Consider the following 25,319-nt stretch of genomic DNA (forward strand, 5'->3'; position numbering starts at 1 on the left):
ATCAATTGTATCAATTGAAAATCGTCGTCTGTTTTCCTAGAGTTTTGATTCTAATAATGTTTTATTACAAAATACAACGATCTTGAGCAACCATTAATTAGTTTGTTTATAATACATAAACATAAAAGATAAAATGTGATGAATTACATTTAAATGAAAATGAGTAATATTCAAAGTCTACCATGCTTGACCATGGTGCACTAAGTCACGTAAAAGATTGATTTCAGTTTGAAAATTACACTGTACTTAACATAATGAGTCCAGTCAATGATCCAGTCAATGATTGCCTCTTTTCTTGGTCAAACTTTCAAACTTAAAACTCATTTCTTTTCCTTAACTATCTACTAAGTGTGTTTACAAAAGCATTGGGTCTGGCAGAGAACCAACATCGTTCATGACTGGCATATCGGTCGCGAATACTGATGAGGAAGGTAAGCTGGTGTCTACAAGACCGGTATTTGTCATACTTGAGTCAATTATTCCAGATCCCCCGGTCATTCCTCCGGAAGTTTCTACTCGTGTAGTCGAAAAGCCACCACCTTGTGTTCCGTCTGTGCCAAAAGAGGTTCCAATATCACCACCCACAGAGGTACCGATATCACCGGTGAAAGAGGTACCAATGTCATTACCCAGAGAGGTACCAATATCACCAACTACAGATGTACTTGAACTAGTACCAAAGTCAGTACCGAACCCATCAAGGCCTAGATCACTTCCTGCTGGACTTATCCTGCGTATAGTTGTTTTCTTTGTTATCGTTCTTGACCCTCCAGTTCCAGATCCTGCAAGTGATGAATCACCTAGGCCGGTTCCTGAGGAGGTTCTGGTGACAGTATTTGTACTATCAAATAAGCTGGAACTACTGCTTCTAGATTCGGAAACTCTTGAAATACCGTCCCTTGCCACTCCTCCGCCATCGACAGTTATAGAACTTCTCGAATTACCATCAACCTTAAATATAACATATTACAATCAAATGAGTATCTAGTTTGGTGAAATGTTATTATCTTTCTTTCTTAAAAAAGTCTATGTTTACTCACGCCAATTCCATTATTTCTTGAGTCCCTGTTTATTGAAGATACGGATTTTCGATCAATTATATTGACCTCTGAAAGAAATTTTTCGTAATACACGTTAATGATATTCAATCAAAAGGAAAAACTCTGTTTATTTATCCACCCATCCATTCATTTTTCATATTTAAGATATTTTTGTATAAAGAAAGAGATGTAATGAAAGACGCACTGAAAAAAGAAAAAACAGTAGTAAAGCCAAACAATACTTACGGTTAGCATTGGTCATATTTCTTAAGAATTCGTTGAAATCAGCTTGATTAGCTTGATCATTCATTGGAATGACGGCAAACACAGGTCTATCCACGCCTGCTGCAGCAACTAGCTGCTGCTCAATGGCTTGTAGCTGCTTCTCGATGGAAACAGCAGACTCCCCTGTTATTCCTGCCTCTGCAAGACGTCTTGTAGTTGTAGTAGTTGTTCGAGTAATGACTCCTTGGGAGTTTGAATCAACTAATCCGTTGGATCCAGTCCTTTTGATTGTGGTTGTTTTGACAGACGAACCGTCGATTGCCATTCCCGCCCCATCTATGGTATTATCGATAGGGTCTATTCTGCTTCCTGTAACGTCAGAGACGCCTCCGTCAATCCTCGTTGTCGTTCTCACTGTTTCTGATCTTCCTGACGTTGTTGGTACTCGGCTGGTCATGTCAATAGTTGCCCGGGTATCTGGTATATCGATCCCTGTTAACCTCCGGTTAAAGGTTGGTACCCCAATATCGATGTCGACATTACCATCGACGTTGAATTGTCGAGATCGAGACATGTCATCAATAGCAGACGCTGTTCCACCAGAGGGCCCAAGAGGTCGAAGGTTAATGTTGATCCGGGATCCACGTCTTACTGAAGGTGCGATCGGATCACGGTTTATTGTGCCACGGGGAAGAGCAATTGACCTAAAATCAGTATCGACTGAAAAAGGGAAAAAAATATATCTTATCGTGCAATAACAACTTTTTAAATTTATTTTACTTTATTTTCTTATATGGAAACAAATCACGAGTTGAAATGATGTTTATCATCAAAATAGATGATTTTATTAAATTGCTTTTATCGTATGTCGAACTAATTGTATGACTACATTTAATCGTCAAAAGTTTTGGATTATGATGTGACAAATTGCATTATGATTTCCATTTCCTTGTAAGTAAACTGCGACTCTTATACAAGACAAGGCAACTTAATCTACTAAAAATTTTGATTAAGGCTTTTAAATTCAGTCAAATTTCATTCTACGTGTCCATTATTATATTATTTTTTAACTACTAAACACATTTTCATCCTTAATGAAAGAATCAATAATATTCCCAAATAATTATTCATTGCTTATTTAATGGTTCTAAATAAATTTAAAAAAGTTATAAGCTATTGAATCATGAATCATAGAAAATGTTCAATTATTTGGTTTAATAATTTTCTAACATGAAACAGAAATGTTTTAAAACCCTTTCTTTACTGATTTACGTGAATGCAAGATATTTGTGTGTTTAGAAGTGTTCGATGGGTATTACTATTTTTAGATCTCCGCTAGAAGAAAAGATCTGTAGAACGATATAGAAAAATACCATAATTACATGGATTTTTTTTCTTTACTGAAATATAGTTGATAGTTAACACAATTCATATCTTAAAATTTTAGGTAGATCTGACGGTTAAATTGTTAACAATTCAGCCTCTTTAAACATGAATCAACTTCCCTGTTATTTTATTCAGTTGAACTATTCTTAGCTTTACTTTATATTAAATTAAAATGAATAAACCGAGTTTTTTTCTCTAGTAGATGAAGAACTGTTATATATTAGGCATGTAATATCTTTGATGATACTAGTATATTTTAGTTGTTTTTTTTAATTAATTTTTATTCTTTAATAAATTCACTTTGTAAATCTATTTGTGGTTTGATTTTTTTGTATCATGAACTATTTCTTAGTGTTGAGAGGGTACTTAATTTTTTTTTTCTCTTTTGAAACACCAATATTACAAATACACTTTGGGACCTTCAATCAAAATGTATTATTTTTACCTTATAGATTATTGATTTGCAACGTACTGTGGAAAGCCTTTTATTAAACACCTCATGTATGGGACAGAAATAAAACATCAACAACAATAAGAGGACTGGGTGGGCGTGGTCATTTTAGGCAATATTTACCTCATCTAGACAAAGATATTTGTATAAAGATACACAAAATGTTCAAATTTTAAAACTAAAATATCTTAATTATACTTTAATAAATGGCCCAAAACATTATAATTTAAATTTAAATGCATATCTGATATTGTTGACTACCCAGCTTCCTTCGGAATGCACCAACAACCCCTAACATAGATCAACCTAGTTTGACGATCGATCCACATGAGGGTTTATTTAATTTTATTTTCTCAATTCTTTTTTACTTGGTTTCTCAAAGTTTATTTGCCTCTTTTTAAAATTTATTTATCTTTTTATTTTCATAAGTATTTCACACATAAAGTAATAAAGATTATATATATATTTATAATATTTTCAGTATTGTCACATCTTTTCACACTCCAATTTTTTTTAAGAAAATGTAATCAGTTTTTTACCACGTTAAAAAGCAAACCTCATATATGTTTTTATTTATTCATTTTAACCTGTTTAATTTTTTTAAACTGGGATTCTTGACGTTACGTATTTAATAGATTTGAAATGTCCTCACAGAGTACATCATTAAAATTCATAGTTTAATATGATTTCAATTTCATTTAGTTCTTTTCAAAAAATGTTCATGTAATAATACATTTAAATCAAATAACTTTTATTAAACTCGTCTGGAATGATGATATTTATAATATTGTTACACTTTTATTATTCATTGTATGCTACAATTTAACAAACGTTTTACCATAGAAATGTCTACTTTGTAAGTTTCTACTGAGAGAACCTATCAGATATTGGCCTCCACCATATTCCAATTAGATATAGATGCAATTAAATTTTCCTTGAACTTATAAGTGATATAGATTCAAATTAATATGAAAGCGATTTTTAAAAAAAAAATTATCAGCTCTGTACATAAGCAGTGCGCTCGCAGTCTTATCTAGAGCATGCTGATTAGTATATATGACCAGAACTAAAACAAAACTAAAAAAATATTACTTTATTTATATATTGGTTTGTTAATACAAACAATGCACAAATCATTCCATCAAAAAAAATTATGAACGAAAAATTCCCCACGCAAAACATGTCCATTGAAATCAGCGTTGAAATGTACAAAACGTTCGTTTGACATTGAAACTGTAATCACGTGAACATAAATCCACAGTTTAGTACTACTGTACTAAACAAGCCTGCTGTTAGTATGTAGCTCCCACATACTGACTCACAGCACCGTTAATGCATAATGGATGGACTCTACTGATATATAAAGATTATGGATACACAATCTATGTTAGTGCTAACACCGGCTCTTCTTCAACTCGCTAACCTGAGGTGGAATCCATCCCTGCAATAGAAAAACGGAGGGGCCATTATATCTGGGATCTTGCAGCCTAAAGCGTTATTAACTTATGTTTACCATCTCTTTACCATCTCTGTATCATTTATTACGGCTTTTCAGCAACCTTCAAATACAGTGGGTTTGTGTTAAGGACCATTTATTTTTATCCACTTAAAAATGTTTTTATAAGAAGTAATATTATTGGCTGCATGCAAACTCTAAAATTGACTTCATATCGTATATAATGTATCATTCAAGAGAAAAGATATCACTGTATCAGTTTTAAACATACAAATCCATGTCTTCGAATTTGAAATTGATCAAATACCCGACTTTTCCTCTTGTCATAGTTTGTGACAGGATAAAAAAAGTAACGTATAAAATGCTTGTTAGGATACTTTTTTAATTATTAAGTTTATCTTGTTTCTTTTTTTTTTCACTGATATCTAATGATCCCGTCAAATTATTTGCTTATTGATTATATTGATTACACTATCATCTGCCCACGTTCGTTTTTATGAAACTGTTATCTTTCTCACGGAAATCTCACTTTGCACAAAACTTATATTGAACTTTTGCAAGAGTTGAAAACCATTGATATTCGTTTCATCATAATAGTTAAACATTAGGACTTATTATGTAAAATTAAAAGATTATCTATACGTGATTGCCATATATAGTTTTATAATTGTTTTAATCATGATCAAAAATTCTATTTTTGTCAATACTAAAAACAATAATATTGATAAATGTTCTGACAAGCACGAAAGATTCAATCACGTGACAGTCTTCCTACCTGTATTGAATAATGCTGGGTTGACGGAATCAAAGGTGAGTGCATTACCTAAATCTGTTAAAAACATAAAAAAATGATAAGTAACAATCATTGACATTTAACAATCAAATTATATTTTGCACGAAGTTTATTTTCTTTATCTTATTGAATTTGTTCAAAATATAAACAATTAATTAGAATTAATCACGTTTCTGAAAAAAATGACACATATTACAATGATTCATTTTATACACCATTCCGAATAATAATTCCCAACTGCCTTTTAAGTATGCAACATAAATACACACACTTTTGAAAATATAAATGACAATCTTTAAATCATGCAATGAAATACATTCACCAAACACGTTTCAATGTTACAAACTATGTAATGTTACATCATTATATAATTTGGTGATATGTCATACACAATATTCTCAAAACTGTAGGTTGAGTATTAAATTAAGTAAACGTTATAATTCTGCGTGATGGCAAAATGATAAAATGTCAGTGCGATGTGCTGTTCCAACAAAATAAATAGATGAGTAATAACACAATTGGCAGTAAAAGTGTCAAGTGTAAAAAAAAACCTGTCAAAAAACTTGAAAAAAGCGGAGCAATGTGAGAGGAAAATCTTATACGAGCACCATAAAAAAATTTAAAGGCAAGGCGACAAGGTTTATAAGCGTTTGCATAGCGCAACATCCCGAGCAAACAACCGAAGCAGAACTGCATAATGGGATTGCTTCACTCGCCGTGATTGTCTCCCCGGAGTGGGCGTGGTTTGTGGGGATGGGGTAGTGGAGGGCGTCACCATTACAATATTTCCGTTTATATCCGTTCTTGACGGCATGTGGGTTTCAAATCCGTTATCTTGAAGAGCTTTGTTAAAATGACTCCAGTCGATGAAAGAATCTCCACTTATGACGGTTGATCCTGATAAGAGATATTTTCTTCAGTTCAAAACTAGCTCAGTTTTCTCAATTTACTTGACAATATAGAATACCCAAAGCGTTTGCGTCACCAGCAAAATAGAACATAAGCAGGAAACATGAGAAATCAGATGGTATGACAAATTTGTCTTGCGGAAACGATAATATATTAACTTTTTTTAAATATGCAAAAAGATAAGTTCAATTTGTATTCTTCTTAAATAAGAACCAAAATTGTTTTATGGAGAGAATTTGCCACAATTATAAGCATACAAAGCAAAGCAAAGCAGTGGTGTTCTACCTTCGGTGGGCCCTTGTCCGTCCAAGAAAAAACCTTCAGTGGTTGCTGTTTATATTAAAAAGTGTAAAAAAGAATTGACGACTTGGTTGAAAAAGATAGATAAAAAGAGAAGTGAAATAGACAAAAACATTCATTGTATAGGAACGTTAAATGTGATATTAACCTCTGTTAGTGTTGGCTATAGAATGAACTGCTTGAAGAGCACCGCTCCGGATTTCTTGGGGTGATTGCTTTGGAATTTCTGCATTGAAATTCTGAGAAGCAGAAGAGAGGGCATTTCCTTGGCTACTAGCAACCCCGTTACTTGCTAAAGCAGATCCCCCAAAAGAACCAAAACTTGAACTTGTTCTAATATTATTATTTAGAGCAGTGTTTCTGGCACCCAACGATCCAGTATTTGCCTGAACATGTCCAGTTCCTGAGACAAAGTTTTGGCTACTATGAGCACCGTTTGTCGGCAACATTGCGTTGGCAGTAGAGCCTGATGCAGTAGAACTCCACAGACGGCTGTCTCTTCGGAATTGGGGATCTAGAGATTAAAGATCTTATCACTTTCAGTGAATAAATGATTTTCATCTAATTCATTGTAAGTTGTGTATAAAAAACGCTAAAAAGATTTTTAAGTAAGTATGTACGTTTTTTACTCTTTATCGACCATGATGATGAATAAGGATTTACTAATTAGTCATCTGCATGTGTGGTCTTAATCAATTATCTGAAATTGTATCACTACCAACCCTATTAGTCTTACTGGTGATGCATTTTTAAAGCCGAACTTTGACAAATTATGTATCATTAACCTGGCAAAGATGTTGGCAACGTAAAATCATTGAGTGTTGGCGAGCTTGCCGGTGCATTGTTGAACCCTCTAGCCGTGTCAGGGGTGTTGAAAGAAGCAGTATTTGCTGGCGCAAAACCGGAAGTTCGTGGAAAATTCTGGGAATTTGGTACGCCTCGAGCGGCGGACTCTGCAGCAATCAAAGCATCTAAGGTGCTTAGAAAGTCGTCGATTTGAACGTCAACTGATGAGTTTCTGGATTGCTGTTGCTGGGAACGGGAACTTGTGCCGGTGTTAAGAGAGGAAGTCCCAAATGACTGTGAATTGCCTAAAGAGCGCGAACCTGGCGCAGTGTTAGGAAAAGTTGCTCCAAATGACTGAAAGTTGCGTAGAGAGCGAGATTCAGGCACAGTGTTGACAGAAGGTGTCCCAAATAAACGTGAACTGACCGTTCTTCGCTGTTGAAAATTTTGATTCCCAGTGTTGGACAGTGTAGGGGTCCCAAAAGATCTTACGTTGGAAGATTGTTGAGTTCTAGATGATGCTAATCAGAAATCACAGAATATTCAACTCAAGTTTTCAAAAATTATTATGAGAAATAATAAAAACTTAAAAATTAAAAAAAAGCAACGAATACAGCAGAAAAACAAGCGGGTTCAGTTTCCCGTTATGTAACTAAAATAAAAAAAAATATATGGTGATAGATGAAACTAAACCCATCATCTCAAAATTTTTAAATATAATAAAATCAAATAAGAATTGTATGGACCGCCATCATATCTCTTATTGCTGTAATAATAGAATAAGCAAAATTGAGAAATAAAACCAGTTTAAAACTAGACTCTAAATTTAACCTCCTGTTCCGGGCCTATCCATCGGAGGTTGACGTGGGAAGGTCACACGACCCATTCCTGGTGGGAGTGCAAATCCCGGGGGTGGGCCGCCAGGGGGAAGCATTGGACGTCCGGCGTCAGGTCCAGGGGGAGGGAAATTGAATGGAGGTCTTCCACCAATATTGTCTAGATGGTTGGACAAAACGTGTTAAAGTTTAACCATAGTTAGTAGTCAAAGACAAATATTTAATATTAACTGGTGAGTAAGATAGACAACAAACATGAAGATGACGTGACTTAGTCTAGTGTTTGTATGATGAATTCATTCAACTTCTGTGTTTTCGAGAGTGTTCCACAAGATGCTCTGATTAGTTTCTCTAGATTATAACATATGTTAATTTCTACAATACATTTTTCTGAATTATGAAAATTAATACAGATGACATAATTAGTCGCTACTGCTTGTTATCCACCACACACGATGAGGTGGTACCTGGAAAAGGTTCCAAAGAGCTAAGATCGATAGGTTGAGGTGCCATATTGTTACTTATATCGTTTTGAATTCCACCGAAAGGAAACGCAGAGACTGTAAAAAGAGTCATCGTAAAAACCATTGTATGTATGAAAGAGAAAGGCCTAACGAAGAGATATAAGTAAAGTTATGTATCATTAATGTATTAAATCTAACTGCAAAACTGTTAGATAGTACCTCTATCATTTGGAAATCCTTCATTCAAGGTTGATACACGGGATGGTCCTGTCATTCCATTGGGTGGAAAGATCGGCAGCTCTACAGAACAAATAATTATCACGTGTAAAAGTTGCTTCAATGCGTTAAAAAATTAAAACATACATTGAAAATAATTTTAATCTTACGTTGTCTTCTGAAATTTGCCTGTGGTCCACCTGCGAATGTTGGTGTTGGAAACCTTCTCCCTCCATTCATGTCCCTGAAGCCATTCATGGGAGGGATGTCGGGTACCCCACCACCGATTCCACCGTCTCCATTGGTCCTCTGATTTACAATGTTATTAGCGACACCAACGGGCCGCACAAGCACTCGTCTACCTGACACGGGGTCAAGGAACAGATCGTCCACATTGCTGCCCAGTCCTCCCAAGATTCCACTGCGAGGCATTCCCCCCGTCAGACGTGTGGTACGGACCCCGGGTCTCCCTCCTATTCTCCCGTTGGTGCGTGTTGCTCCCAGATCAATCGTTTGGCCGCCGGTTGCAGGAGGTATTCTTCCAATTCTTGTTGAAGAAAGGGTATCTCCGAACCTGTTGTTAACAGTAAACCTACGGGCACCGACTCCACCGCCATTTGTCCCAGTTGCTGTGAAGGTGTCAACACCAAAACCACGCCCCTGAGCGCCATTAGCAGCAAATCTTCTTGTATTTATATCAACACCACCAGTTCTGATACCAGCTCCATTAACAACTCCGTTTGCCACACGACTTCCTCTCACACCATTTGCTATCAGAGAGTTTATGACCTCCATTTGAAGAGGTCGTGGTAGATCACCAAGGCGACGATTTCTGAACCTTGGAATCCGCATGTTTGGATCAAATCCCCGCAGTGTATCATCTACACCCCCAGTGTTTGCATTTAGCATGTCATTTCCATCAAAAGCACCACCAAAAGTTCTCTGGGCGTCTGGTCAAATGAAAAGAAACATGTTTATCTTAGATATCCTTCACTGTTATCTGATGTAATACGAAGGTTCAAAATTGAAAAAAGGTACATGTACTCACTTATCAACGAAATTCCAGACAACAGAAGTATCACCAGACACTGCAACATTGTTGTCATGGTGACTTATTTCTGCAAAGAAAAAAATCAACTTAGTATATGATAAAAGAAAAACTATAATGCATATTTTTTGGGGGGTTGTACTTGTATGTGATTATCAAAATGATGTATACAACCTGTCTAAAACCACCTCACTGTATTTGGTGTAGTTATCTGTAGGTTTTGTATTCTGGTCAGCATAAATCTGAATGTGCCTGATTCATCGATATATGTTTATATATTGCAATTATGGTTTTTTTTTCTGTTATCGAACACTATCCCATGATGGAACAAATACGATGACAGGTTTTTTGTTCTTCTACTAAGACCACAAACATTCCAACTGACGCCCACTAGAGAACCGATGAGCGGTCGCCCCCGTCGCTAGAGCAGCCAGCGCCATGCTGCAATAAATCGCACTGCGTTGCTGGACAGAGAGAAATTTCTCGTCATAAAACTAGCGCCGTGCCATCCATCGTCACCAACACTCGCGTAAACATGCACAATCATTCATTCGCACAGGAAAACGTGAAATGTTACAGAGTATCGGTGCGAGATTGCCAGTAACGAAATTATCAAGAATGAATTATGCTTGCAAACGTGATCATTTATTGTGACAAGGTAACATGTAAGAAGATTTCTATCAATCTACTTTTTACGAAAGTTTCTAAAATGTGCTTTTAAAGAAGAGAATAAGGAATTAAAAAAAACGATAAAAAAGCGCAGCTACATGTAGTATTAAAAGATCACACATTCCTATATTTATGGTAGACTGTAACATCTCTATATACATCGCTTTGTTTTATTGCCTCATCACAAACGCTGGACATGAATGGTACGTCGCATATCTCGCTATAAGTCATTTGTCATGGTGCAAAGTCAGATTATTGCGTCACAAACAGTAGTTTCGTTAGAAGAAACAGCGCCTAAGGTCACACGGAGAGCGGATAAAACATAATTACAAGCTCAATAACTGTCTTGTCTAAAAAGACATGAAAAAAGTGTGAAAGAATTCTTCAAAACATAACCTAAGAAAAAGAGATACAATAAGTGTATCAATTTTTATTTACACGTTTCCATTTTTTCTTGGGCAGAGGTAGCATTTTAAAGCGTTGGGTATAAAATGAAGAGTCGAAGAAAAGTTTGCACTTTGCAGAAATTTTATGTTATGCAAAAAACCTTTAAGACAAGATCATCAACAGTATAACATACTTTCAAAAATAAATTGCATACAAAATAATATTTTTATTTCTATACCATTAAATATTCCATCATGACTTTGAATAGAAAATGTGTTTCAAAAATGTTAAGATTTGTAAAAAAAAAAAAAAATGTATTGCGTAATTCGAAATCATAGAAGTTAAAAAATGCCACTAGACATTTTCTTTACATAATAAAATACAAATAATTTTACTTTGAAATAATACATTTCTTTAAAATGTAAACAATTATAATGTAAATTGGCTATAACTGTACTCACCAAGGTTTATAAAGAAATCCTTCTAAACTTGTAAACAGCCCCTAATGTTGGGGTTACCAATGGCCGTCTGCTAGTGGATACCGGGCAGCAGTGACACGGGGCCACTTGACGTCTTTGATGAGAGTTTGACGGCGTATATGACAGCTCGTACGGCCTCAGATGTCCAGGTCTTGTAGCTAGGTTCTAAAATAGGTGCCACACTCTTGTATGAACAAGCTGTGTGCTCAACATCAACCATAAAACTTGAAAGCGACGGAAAAGGCGACCAGGCTGCAAATGTAATCACTTTGTTTGCGAATGACGTTTAATTATTCATTCAATTAGCAATCCCAATCAGTGATTTATTGCTGGGTGTATAACACGTTTCGGTAACAAAAAACAAATTGTCTTACAAAACAAACACGATCATTTCCTGGATAACTGTATGTATTTATCAGAGGTGTTGTTTTTTGTATCTGATGAATTTATTACTAATGCATGATTTATACAGAAAGAGGTTTTTTTGTTTGATATTTTAGGCTGATATTTTACGTGATGAATGACTACACATTTACATTATGGCTTATTTAATTGATATCTATCATTTACATTAAATCACAATTTCAATTGCATAAACTGAAAAAAAAAGTTTTCTAATTGTCACACCTGTTTGAGTAATTGTTCTCTTTTGTGCCACCCTCCCTCCTTCAGAAAAATACTTAAACATAAATCAATTATTTTGTAATAGATTGTAGGACTAAAAAATATGTTATCCATTAAACTAGATAAAATATGCCTAAGAAATATGGTGTAAAAGGGAATACAACATATAACTCTTAGGTATTTACCTAAGTAAACCTTAAACGAATCGAATTATGTGAGAAACATCCTTGAAGTGGAAATAAGTACATAAAAATCAATCAGCAATGAAGAAAAGACAAAATGCAAGTCCAGTCAAAAAACTTTTTTAAAGGACGAATATTAAAGATAATACATAATTACCTGAAATCTTTAACGCCTTCAATTTATTGCGATATCCTGCTACTTTGTGACAGTATTTACCCTACTATAATACTGAACTCATAGAAATCACGCGCAATTATATTCCAGTGCAGCCCGTACATATTTCGGTCAATGAAGGGAAGCAATGACAGATGACACTTGGCTCACTTGTTTCGTCTTAAGAATCGAAATATTTTGTTACAGTTGGTGAATTAGATTTATCTTCAATTAAATGAATTAACGACATTTATCAAAGTTCTGCACTTCTACGCAATCTCTGGCTGGTCTCACACATAGTGACACCAGAATTGCAATAGATATAGATAAGTCTGTTTTCATAATTTGGATTAGTAATTATCTGTTTTACTAATAAGTTGCTCTTCTCAGTCTTTACAGATGTTCTCCAACAACCTAATTCAAATATTCATATTTATTGACATAATAAAACATATTCAAATCAAATCAATGATATATATTTACATGTTCTACTTTCTTTGTCTGTGATGACACTACAAATCGATTAGGTAATTTAAAACACAATACATTTTATGACTATTCATCGGTATTATGAGATAATCAAATACAGTCAGGGATGATCAAATCTATCATAAGGACCTCAGGCTTTATTGGATTTGATCAACCAGGACCGTATTTGATCACCTCATTACCGTTCGGAGCAATGGAGATAATTTTCCACGTACGACTTAACAAATTTCGTAGATTTCAAATCAAAACAGAAAAGCTATACAAATTGATGTGTATGAAATTCACCCTTTGATTTTCAGGTCCAACTAGTTTAAAACAATATTTTATAATGTCTATTGAAATTATTTGCTTTTCATTCATTAATTTTCTAGTATTCAAATACAAAAATGTAAAAAAAAAAAAAAAAAAAAAAAAAAAGACAAAACAAAAAAAACCCCATAATGATGCGGTATGGCTAATATCGGTAAAGTTGTTTGCATATTAGATAGGTAAAACTAATATTTGTTAAACAAAATGCTAAATGCAGCTGTATAACTTTTATCGAAATAATTCGAGTCTGCGCCCCTTCCTAAGATCTCTTTTACCCTACTATAGTCGATCTCAACTTACAAGCTCGGGTACGCATTTCTCAATTTTAGACACACAGGCTTAAAAGACACATAATGACATAAAAATGTTCCACACGCCATGGTATGTAGAGGAAGGTGACATTTATATAAAGAAAAATTGTCTTTGATAACTAATGTCTGTTTAGGGCTCGCTCTAAAGACGATAAACTTTTTTTAAAAAGCTAAACTTGTAATACTCAAAGAAAAGTTCCATTTTCCTGAAATACATGTAGTCAACAAAGGCAGGATAGCAACAAGAGTTTGTTTCACCGATTACATACTTATCTGACATTTTCGTAAAAGGGCATGGTCACGATTTTGGTCAAATTCTATTTTTATGTTTTTATCATTTACAATGCTTTAGGAATGCATTGCTAATGATCAAATAAAACTTGAGAGTCCTTCGTAGAGTTATACGCAAGATACAGGGCTCACAATTCTTTGTTGTGGAAACAAAGCCCGTGCGCATGCCCTGTTTTTGTTCGTCCCTTACCGGTTTCACCGGAGGGGACTATACAGCCATTCTCCAGAAATGGTTCCAAATATGGGATTGCTTTCAGTGAAAAATGAACTTTTGATATTCGTGTTTTAATTGTAATAATATTGAAGTACAACTATTCGCCGATATAAATATGAAATTTGACTCACCAAAATTTCTTCGTTTACGAAATATTTGATTTTGAAGACCATATTAAAAACCCTGTTACGGAAGTCAGAAGTGAATTAATGCAACTAATCCTCGGCCTGTACAATAACAGTAAACTTCACTAGCCACTTTGTTTGATATCATATTGAATACGAATGACATATTTGACAGAATCATGAAGAATTTAAATTTAAGGGGAACATATTTTCAAAAATATCTTTATTTTAAGAAAATTTTTATTTTCAACAATAAAAAAGAAAATAATGCATCATCTTTCATTCAAGTTCCAATGTAAACTAGGAACAATTTCATATGTTCAATGATTTTAATTAAAATATTGAAACAACAGAACATTAATATAGAGATGTTGAGAAATTGTACATCACAAATTGATGTCAGAGGGATTTTTAAAGATAATGGCCCAAAGTTACGGAAGTTAGCAAATTACCTTTTTCTTGGAGAATATTTTTTCCAATACATTTTACAACCAAATATTAGCGAATAAAAATCAAAAACAGGTTATTCATTGTAGAAAATACATTTTTAACTTAATAAGCACGCTTTTTAACAAATTTCTTTCCTCTAATTAGTATGTAATCAACATTGCATTGATTTAAAAATGTTGACATGAAATATCGGTTTTAAATAGTGAAATACCTAATTGTATTAAAATTGCATGCTCTGATGGATGTACCAAACACTATTATGAAATATACCGGTAAAAAGTCAAACATATAAATCAGTTGTCTTTTTAGATTTGATAAAAAGCTTGGATGGTTCGTTACGGATGTCAGAGATTATCATTTCACAAATATCTACTCCTATGATGTTTTAAATAGTCATGAAATTTATTGGTTATATCTTCCTAAACTTCCTTTTTTATGTGGAGGAACTGGGGTCTTATCCCCATTAAAATATGGGTTGACTGAATCCACATCTCACCTTTTTCGGATTTTCACTTATGTTTCTCCATGTTTGCCTGCTTTGCATTAATGTATATACGCATATAATGTATTAATGCATATATATACATATGTATATGCATTGTTACTAATAAGTCAACTAAATAAGGTCTGTTTTTCGCAAGTATATATAAACTCTTACTAGTTTAAGTTTCGGGTATTAGTTCTTAAAAAACTGACATCCGTAACTAATCATGTTTAGAAAAAAAATCATGAACAGAGTATTTATCAAATATTCTGATCCGGGAATAATACCATTTCGATATAAACATGCATGCATATTAATACAACCTTGAAAAGCCAAATATATTTTGGTCACCTGATATTTTTTTTTATTAAATCACATGTTGTAGAAAACAATAAGCTTGATGCACTATATTTCAATACAGTAAACTTTAAATAGCATATTATGCTAATATTACATGAAAAATGACCACTTTGTTGATTTTAAAACATAAGAATAGATTATCTGTCGTGGAAAATATACATAAGAAGCACTGGAATGAATAGATGACAAATCTGTTTTTTCCCCTGATATCCGTAACGCTGCAGCAAGTATTTAAACAATATTGTCAAATGATAAATTGTCTTAGGTGAATTGGTTTTAATCTGCAACTGATATATCTCTTGCAAATAAAAATAAACTAAAACAGATAAATCCACACATAATGATTCATATTTTTTCGATAGTTTAGCACACTCTCATCATATTTTTCTCAAAAATGCACTTTGTATCAAAATATTAATTGCTTCAGTTAAGAATATCAACATTCCTTTACTTTCTAAACTCATGTTCTGTTTCGCTGAACACTCCAAATTATTATCGATGGAAAACCGAGCCCTATATCACTGATTGAAAATACTGTTACGGATGTCATACGTTACGCCGGTCAGGGGTTTTAGTAAATTTTCCTCTCACTGTACCATGCTATTACATTATTTTTCTACAGATGATGATAGATAGCTTTGGAACACTGTGTTCTCGAAAGGCATCATGAATAAGTTTTTCAAATGCCATGAATTTAGTTGAAAATTGCGTTACGGAAGTCAGGCTTTGAAATGCGTCAAACTCAATTTTCAATTATATAATCGATGATTTAAAATACGCATAGATTTTCGACTGTAAATTGTATATATTTTTCTTTTAACATGCCTATGACATTCAATTACTATAATATCAATAGATATTGTTTTGAATATCATCGCTTACTTTTAAGTCAAACACGTGTTACGGAAATCAGGACGGTTTCAGCGACAATATATAAATCGGGGGGAAAAAAGAAAGAAAAGATTGTTATCAACAGGTGTTTACTGACAAAACACGATATGTGATGCTGAAATAAAAAATGAGTTTTAATTGTCTCTTTCATCACCGTAATGCTATTTAGTATTGCAGTAAAATTGAAATATTCACGTGCGACATGCTGAAAAATACACAAACCGATTTTTTATTGAAATAATTTGACATTATTTGACACTTCAAATGCATATTGTTTGGTATCAAAATTTGTAATTTTTACTGTAGATATCTCCTGAGAAAAGTATCAGCCAAATACATTAAACGGCAAATAATAATTTTGTGATCAATGCTGGCGACAACATTATATCATAATTGGAACCATTTCTGGAGAATGGCTGTATAGCTTTCCTCTGCGTCCGTCAGTCCGTCTGTCCGTCCGTCCGTCCGTCTGTTTGTCTGTCTGTATGTCCCACTTCAGTTTTACACACTGTTTTTCTTTATGCGGTTGGGGAATAATATGAAAGAGCTAGAGCCACGAAGCATCAAAAATTGCCCTATCATTAAATATTACCATATTTTGGTAAAATATAGGGTGGAATCTTAGCTTTTCATAACTGTTTTTCTTTTTTCGATATCTATCATACTTTTTTATTAACGGAGTTTACAATATGGCATTGTTTTGACGAAAAATGTAGAACAGACGTCATTTTTGTTAAGTAACGTCATGAAATGATAAAACTACGTATGACTTGAATCTAATAAAATAAACACAAAACAAATAAAATTATCATGTAGACATTATAATTAATTTATGAAAATAAATTTATTTGATGAAAATACCATGACCATGAAAACCATGAAAAGCTTATTTACAATAAAGTTTAAAAAATATTACAGGGACCAGTGCTGAAGGTCAATAAAACGGCGGTACATTTAAATAAGTCGGTGTCATAAAAGTTCTTTTTTCTGCAATTTGAAACTGCATGAAGTAATGCTGATGATGCGCAGTATATAACTGAGGATTAATCAATGAATTCTACCAATGTAATCACAAATAATTAAAAATAAATATATAAATATGACAGAGATACGGTAATTGAATTTAATAGAGATGTATGTAATCTCGAATTTTAATGCATTACTGTAACAGTCTGTGTACATTATTCTGCATGATTATTTTACTTGTTTCAAGGCTTCGATATTTTCAGCCAATCCTGGCGCTTTACAGCAGTTAGATGCCAGGGTTCAGTCCCTTGAAATGTTTTATTTTCCCATTTTCCCTTGGTCTCACCGTGCGTTCATGTGCGCTCACCGTGCGTTCACTTGCGCCAGCTCTCCGCTCCGCTCCCGCTCATCGTTCACAAAACGCCCACCGTGCGTTCACAAAGATTTCGCCTTGCGCTCACTGCGTTCGTTTAGTGTTCACTTATTGTTTAGTCAGATAATATTATATTTAGGCTTATAACAATACAAACATGTAGTTTATTGTTATTATTTCCTGATTACCAACGAAACACAATGTAACAATACCTCCCGGAGCACTCCGAATAAATCGTTCATCTTGCGTTCACATAGAGGACATATATCGTTCACCGTTCACTTTGCGCTTGCGTTTGCGCTCTGCTTACGCTCACAGTTCACCGTCCATAAGCGCTATCCAAATTCGGCTCAGCGTGCACTCGCCGTTCGTTTAGAGTGCACTCACTGTGTGCTCACCTTTCACGAACTGTTCAAGTGAAAAATAAAACCTTTTAGCGACTGTGTATATGTAATGGATATACTAGTATGGCGAAAGCAGTTTCGAGGCCTGTTATAGGACCGAGAACTGTGATATTTTTTCATACAGAAGTGTTTGAGGCATATATAGTACTTAAATCACTCCATTGAATATCATTGTTGATTCCTGAGACAGTCCAATTTTAAAGAATAACAGTATTGTAACCACTGGTAATGGTCTGATATTAAGAAGCTCTGTAATATATCGGACTGTCATAAGTAAAATTCTTGACTGCTGGAACAAGGGAATGACATTACAGCAGTGTTTTAATGTTCATAAATTAAATGAAAAAAGAATATCGATTTCTTTAAAAATATTTTTATGAGTTTATTATTCTTTATATATGCCATAACGTCTATTCATTAACATTTCATTTTTTCTAGTGATATTCATGTCTTTTGAGAATTGTTACAAGTGATAAGCTATCCGTAAATGTCTTGAGAATTAAGATCATATTTCAGAGAGAGAGAGAGAGAGAGAGAGATAGAGAGAGAGAGAGAGAGAGAGAGAGAGAGAGAGAGAGAGAGAGAGAGAGAGAGAGAGAGAGAGAGAGAGAGAGAGAGAGAGAGAGAGAGAGAGAATGTGGGTTTACTATTTTGAAGCGAAGATAGGTTAAAATGAACATTTTTATTTAAAACATCAAGCAGTAGCACATAAATAATGTCGTTAAATTGTCTTGAAAAGTCGAATTGATAGCAAGCATGTAGAATTTGTGTTATCATATATATAGATTTGTAATAAACTGGGCCGTACATCGATTTTTTTAGAGGGTAGGGAAGGGGGGGGGGGATTGAATGGAAACAAATACTGTTTTAAATCTCTCTGTACGCATCGTTTTTTTTTTTAAAGAAAGGGCCCGGCAATCTGAATTTTTTCTATATGCCATACAAGAAAAACTTTGATGAGATTTAATACGCATAAAGTGATCGAAGATAATTTCAATCGAGAATTTTATAGGCAAAAGTAAGACACTGATGTGCACACATTTAGGGTGATTGTTTATTTTATTGGACAAATTATCAACAAAGACATCGCAATTGGGATTAGACTTCTATATAGTGAACATGCTGATAATGTATTCTAAGCTGTGTATACCAAAAGCCGTCTTTATCGAAACGGACACAATCGAACTTTTAAGAAAGGAGTGTAACTGCATGTAACGGTTCACCGGAAATACATTGACCATGCGACGAATCAACACTGATCAACAGGTGGCTGATAAAGAAAAGACATATGCATTGGCAAAATGTTTTTATGCTAGGGACGATGGCTTAATATTCAATTACAGCTGTACTTACGAATTAAATAATCAAGTTTTTTGACGGAATAAGTTAAGTTTATCATATATGTACATGTTTACACGTGATGTCGACTGTCTTTCTCCCGCGGTATTCAGGAACAAGTACTTGTGTAAAAAAAAATCGCTTGCATCTTTCCTTTCGTTTAATGCATTTCACCGTTTGACAAAAATCCCACAACTGGCTACTTATACATGCTATTGATTATTATACATAAAGGTATAGGAATATATATTTACTTACGTACGTACAATGTTAACTTTGCCATAATTTAGTTTTTCCCTGTTTGTTAACAATGTTCATGTATCTCATGTATTCATGTATTCTACTGCCCTTGAATAATACCGTGGTACATAGAAATAATGCTTTTTAAAAATGCAGACTTTACTAGTAAATTTTTTGGGCAAAATACTGAAAGAACTCAATATTCTATGTACAGACTCAACTGACGTCGCAAACGTCAAACTATGACGTCATTGATGATGTACGATGTAAGCATGAATACACAGTATAAAATTACTAGATAAAACATGTTAAAGTTCAGTTTATATGCATTTCTTCCTCAAATATTTAATAAAATGATGATTTTGTAAATAATCTGAAATAATTCTTTATCATTATTAATTAAATTCTGTTATTTCAATAAAAAGGAAGCAAATAATTTCCCTAAAATAGAGTGGTCTGTTTTATTTTCTGATACTTAAATTTTCAAAATTTGTAAAATACATATTGGCCACACTTGAGTACCTCTACGAAATTTTGCAGGCAGAAGCATTTATACAATATCTCTCAGTTTTAAAAGTTTCAAAGAGGTACTCAAGTGTGGCCACATTCAAATTTGGGAAAAACTGCAGTAAAATCTACAATTTTTCAGCTATTTTTAACGATCATAGTATGTTTGGTGATGCGCATGTGCTAAATGGTGGGGCTGAAGTGAAAAAATTCCATATGCATAGAAGCAGAATATTGTGCCCTACATTATAAGTAATTACAATTTGTATTGTTTCAAACTTGAGTTTTGTGAAAATTTTAAGGCACATTTTGATGCTTCGTGGCTCTAGCTCTTTGCTGAACAGCTTCAAAATGTCAAACTACAGATCAAGTTTACACTTTTGTAGCGTCTGGTTGACATGGTTTTTTTTTATATTCCAATTTTTTAATGTTCGGGTTCGTTATCGGGTTCGGTGTGTATTGAATAAACGAGGAAAGTATGTAGTCAGTAGTAATAGCGAGCGCAGCGAGGCGGCGCGAAGCGCCGCTCGCGTAGCGAGCTCCATAGACAACGTGTACGAACGGAGGAAATTCGAGTTGAAATCTGCACATTGTTCAAAGAAAATTTTATGAGGCCACGTGAAAACGTTCTACTATCCCAGTGATCCTTTGCGCTGCATAGCAACGGTGTGTTCCCGTTTTGCACACATTTGATAATTGGGTATAGAACAATAGGTGTGATTTGTGTTGTGATAGCAATTATAGTCTGCTTTCGGTCAAAGATTTTACCTGGATTTTTACCTGTGTTTTAACAGTGCCTTAACGATAAAACAAGAAGAATACTGATATTTTGTTATGTTTTAGGTCTAATAACTATCACCATTTTTTTTTTCGTTTGATAAAATAAAGATAATGATATATTTAAAAAGTCTGATAAATAAAGATGATTAGATTAGATGAATTGACTTTTACATTTTTGTCCATTTACCTTAAATATAAAACCAAATGAATTAGGAAAAATTGCTGGTCCAAAGCCAATTGGAAGCTGATTCAATGGATAATTATATGATGAAGGGGAAAACTACATAGACAGTCATATGAGGTTCTCCGTGTCTCTTTTTACAATTGAGTTGCAAATTATGTAAAACGCATGTTTATAATTGATTGTTTGGTATCAACAGAAAGAATTTAATGAAAGAAAACCTGTAGATCTTTATCACAAAATATTTCAATGTTTGAAGTAGCGACCTTGACAGTAGTTCTTATGACATTACCGCTTTAGTATATGGCGGGTCACTTTCTAGTTTTTCAAATCAGAGGTTAAATACATAAAAAATCTGACAAAAATAATATTTTAATATTGATGCGATATACGTCAAACTGAAAAAGGTTGAAAATGCATGAATTAGGTCTACATCTGATAGGTTTTGTGGAATAATCGTTACAGTTTTTGAAGCATGCATATAAAATTGCCTATTTATCATCATACAGTTTGTCTATTTTCTTCGATTATTCAAGATATAACACAACATAAATGAAAAATATTTAGCAGCGTTTTCACTAGACACATTTCTACCATTTATGTCAGCAAAAGCAATGATTAAAGATTAACATATGATATTTTCTCTTCAAATTTTTAGCATGTACATGTACTTTCTATAGGGAGTAAGCGAAACAAAGGTGCTACATATTCAACATTTTTGCAATAATCTTTCTTGTTTAAAAAAAATAACGAAATTGTTCATGACCAAATTGATGTTTGAAATCAAATTCATGAATATGGATGTCCATTATTATGTAAATGTGCTTTTATGCGAGTTATATTGTAACATAAAATACGTGTAAATTTCAATTGCAAGTAAAGATGTATTATTTATTTTATTGTCAAATGCCCTCGCAGGAATTGTGATATAGACTATAGCAATTAAGCAATTATCTCACCTGGTAAAATTCCCGTTTCGCACACATTTTTTCGATACCTAATTTTCAAATGTGTGCAAAACGGGAACAAACCATAGCAACATGGTGGAACAGAAAGTGTTTCTACGGAAAATTCTTACCTCTACATCGCATACATCATTTTCATTTAACAATAAAAAAATCCTTCTAAAAACATTACAGTAAACAACACATAAGCTTACAAAAAAAACCTGTACTTTTGCTGACATATGACGTCATTTCCTTCTCCGAATTTGTCCGACAATTTACGAAAACTGTCGAGCGCAAAAGAATGTTAACTATGACGTCACAAAGATCTCGCGTTTTAATATTTCCCGCGATACATTTAGAGGTGGATCAAGCATATGTACTGGATCATGTAGGAAGTACTCAGTATCAGTGTTAACGGTGACTCTTTGGCTGATTAGTTTTGTTTTGATGATTTTTTTTTTTTGCTTAGTAAATACACATGCAAGTTCCATGCTAAATTTATTGTCATATTGATCCAATCATATATGCATACGTTAGGTAGGTGACAAAAAATTATTAAGAAAGAAAAGTCTAATCATTATTAGATCTACGTGCAGCCACGTCATTTTGTAATGAATAGATAAACTGTTAAAATATCTACCGGTACATGTATTTGTTATATAGTTGCATATGTGGTCAAATAATATTGGATATCACACACTAAGAAAGGGGTGAGGGCACATGTCTACAACGCTTATAAAGCGTACAAAAATTAAAAAGATTTAAAATAAAATTAATGTCACTGAGGAAAATAATTAAAACACGGGTTACAACAAGGAACAAAATGAGAAATAACAGACAAAATTTATTTTTACTGATTTTAATGATCATTATTAAAAGGTAAAGAAAAGATAAAACATAATTGTATCTACATAAAAAAAACGGCGTTGTGTTTATCAAAATATTTTAATACAATGTAAGTCTGTTTAACATTTTATTAATGCTCAGTGGTAGTTTGTTTAAGTGTATCAGACTAGGAAGGGGCCATTGGAATAAAAGTTTGATAATTTCGGGTTCCTTGCGGTGGTAATTTAAGTTTTCGAGACAAAGCCAAAGTTTTTTGGTTAGGGCAAGTCCACGGGTTGCATTTAACAATGATGACAGATGTGTGGTTCCTTCTGCGCTCGCCCCAACGGTCACACCGTAAAACATATTATCGTGCATTTCTTGTACCATTCCTTTTATTGTTTCTAACAAAAAAATAAGTTCTGTAAAATAGTGTCAAGCATTGTGTTGTAAATTTAATCGACAGAGTTTTCTGTATTATTACAATCGGGTTCGTTATTGGGTTGGTCTGTTGATTCGGGGTACAGAAGACGGTAAGATTTAAATGATATTCTGCATAACAGTGCATTGTTTTCACAAATTTCTACCAGCAAATACTTCATGAACTTAGCGAAATTACTGGAGATAAAATAAAGAGTATTATTTGAACCATTTTTAAATTAATTTTTATATCAACTATGTAGTTTGAACTTCCTCTGTTTTTTTTATCTCTGATTAAAGCATAGCATCTCGTTTATAATAGTTTTGAAATAGATGTATGTTTCGAAGCTTTCATAGATATTACAAACCGGTAGGGGACGTGTATTGCTTATGCAGTACTCTCAGAATGCTTGTTTACTTAGGTTCAATGTACCTGGCCAGTAAAAAGTATTTTTCACGCTAATTTGTATATCCTTTTTACTTTTTATTCATTTAAGGATAAATAAATAGCTTCTGACGTTTAACACATTTATTTTAGGTCTTAAACTGGAATTTTCATGTCAACATCCGAAATGTAAACAAAAGTTACTTAAAATTGTTAACATAGCAAAGAATTATAAGCTCTGTAACTCGCATATAACTCTACGAATGACACTCAAATTCTGGTTGCCTATTAAAAATGGCATACCAAAGCATTGTAAAGAAACTTTTGTAGATGTTGAAAATTGTATCTACTTGTATAACACACCGTCATATGCCTTGCGTGATAACTTAAACCAAACAATTGCATACTATATATACTGAATTATAATTTGAATTTAAAACCTGAATTACATGACATTGTATCAATGACAATCCATTCTTTATAGCTCCCTTTTATCTTGTACGTGAGATAATCCTTAGCTGAAAGAAGTGAATCTTATTGTGGAAATTAAAGTTGGCAAGTACTGTATATCACCTTTCAGGATTACTTGTTTTCTTCTATGATCAGTAGGAATTTAGGAGTGCTGCATGCCAGGCAAAATCTTCTACATATAAAACGCGTCATTTGTTGCCTTTGATCAACTCACAAAAAACTAAATTATTTTTACAGCACACCAAAGTTAAAAGTTCGCGGTATATTAAAAAATGCTAACAGTAATCGATGTATCGGGTCAATAAAGGCTAAGTTTGCCGAATTTATTATTAAGCATAATTCAATAGGATGAGTGTATATATCCATATATTTATCTAAAGAATGAAACTGTTTTCTTATAAATTTGGTCAGAAATATAATCTGATTTTATTTTCAAACAATGGTGGAAAAAAGAAGTTATCTTTAATATTATAGCTGGTAGTATAGTAAATAGAGAGATGACAGACGCTTTGATTTTGGTGGAATACCGTGTTTTCTTCGTGTAGATTTTTTGGACATAAATACCTGGAATAGACAATGTTGAATTTGTTCTATAAGTATCCCTGACGTAAAGCGTTGTTTTATTGTCTCCACCTATTTGTACAAAACATGGACCTGTTTTATGCCTGTCTAATAGAGATACCACCACCGCAATGGTGTTGACGACTAAACATAAACACGCACAATCTGTGGCGCGGATCCCACGTAGGCGTGAAGTAGTGTGGCATTTGGCACCTGTCTGTCCAATTAACTGTAGTTACTGGACCCCCACCTTAATCATTGTAGAGCTTCTTCATTGTACATGAAAAAAGGTTAAGTGACATTGTTTGAGACTTAAGTCACTTTTAAAAATGATGATTTGTCATGTAATTCATTAACGTGTCTTATTATTTTTTTCTCGTTTAATGATTTTTTCTCGTTCTATGAAACGCTTAAACAAGGATAAATCAATCATCAAATAATGGTTATTCAACACCAAATCAATTTGGGATGAAACTAAATTTATCACAATTTATTTGATACTAGATAGCTAAAATTTTCTATAAAATTTTTACACTGCTGCATATGTAGTAAAAAATAAATGCGCTTTTCAATATGTACATGTACGCGTAAA

The 25,319-nt window shown here is 33.5% G+C and overlaps 1 protein-coding gene across 7 annotated transcripts; it reads right to left on the bottom strand.

Annotated features, from left to right (window-relative positions):
• Positions 1–272: 272 nt before the first annotated feature.
• On the bottom strand, positions 273–12,515 carry LOC128191521 (uncharacterized). Of its 7 annotated transcripts, XR_008244437.1 has the most exons (14): positions 12,409–12,515; positions 11,428–11,697; positions 9,911–9,980; positions 9,033–9,812; positions 8,866–8,946; positions 8,650–8,742; positions 8,178–8,342; positions 7,346–7,867; positions 6,709–7,074; positions 6,546–6,590; positions 6,068–6,248; positions 5,334–5,387; positions 4,526–4,543; positions 1,909–1,985 (listed from the first exon to the last, which is right to left on the bottom strand). XR_008244437.1 is itself a non-coding variant. In XM_052863631.1 (13 exons), the coding sequence occupies exons 3-12, from the start codon at positions 9,966–9,968 to the stop codon at positions 5,378–5,380; spliced, it is 2,301 nt and encodes a 766-aa protein (XP_052719591.1). In that variant the 5' UTR covers positions 9,969–9,980; positions 11,428–11,697; positions 12,409–12,514; the 3' UTR covers positions 4,181–4,543; positions 5,334–5,377. The 7 variants fall into 7 exon arrangements, 6 of the variants coding, with proteins under 6 accessions (XP_052719586.1, XP_052719587.1, XP_052719588.1 ...); XM_052863631.1 differs by lacking the exon at positions 1,909–1,985 and having other exon boundaries at positions 4,181–4,543; positions 12,409–12,514; XM_052863626.1 differs by lacking the exons at positions 6,068–6,248; positions 6,546–6,590; positions 6,709–7,074; positions 7,346–7,867; positions 12,409–12,515 and adding exons at positions 273–951; positions 1,041–1,108 and having other exon boundaries at positions 1,287–1,985; positions 11,428–11,667.
• Positions 12,516–25,319: the final 12,804 nt, after the last annotated feature.

The sequence above is a fragment of the Crassostrea angulata genome, chromosome 7, assembly GCF_025612915.1.
Source record: "Crassostrea angulata isolate pt1a10 chromosome 7, ASM2561291v2, whole genome shotgun sequence".
In the NCBI taxonomy this organism is placed as follows: domain Eukaryota; kingdom Metazoa; phylum Mollusca; class Bivalvia; order Ostreida; family Ostreidae; genus Magallana; species Magallana angulata.

Excerpts from the sequence above, each read along its gene's own strand:
- LOC128191521 (XM_052863626.1), bottom strand. The coding sequence starts at position 9,968 with ATGACAACAATGTTGCAGTGTCTGGTGATACTTCTGTTGTCTGGAATT. Across the intron at positions 5,388-8,177 it reads GGATAGGCCCGGAACAGGAG|ATTTAGGTAATGCACTCACC; the intron begins GTTAAATTTAGA and ends TGTTTTTAACAG. Across the intron at positions 952-1,040 it reads CAAGAAATAATGGAATTGGC|GTTGATGGTAATTCGAGAAG; the intron begins GTGAGTAAACAT and ends GTTATATTTAAG.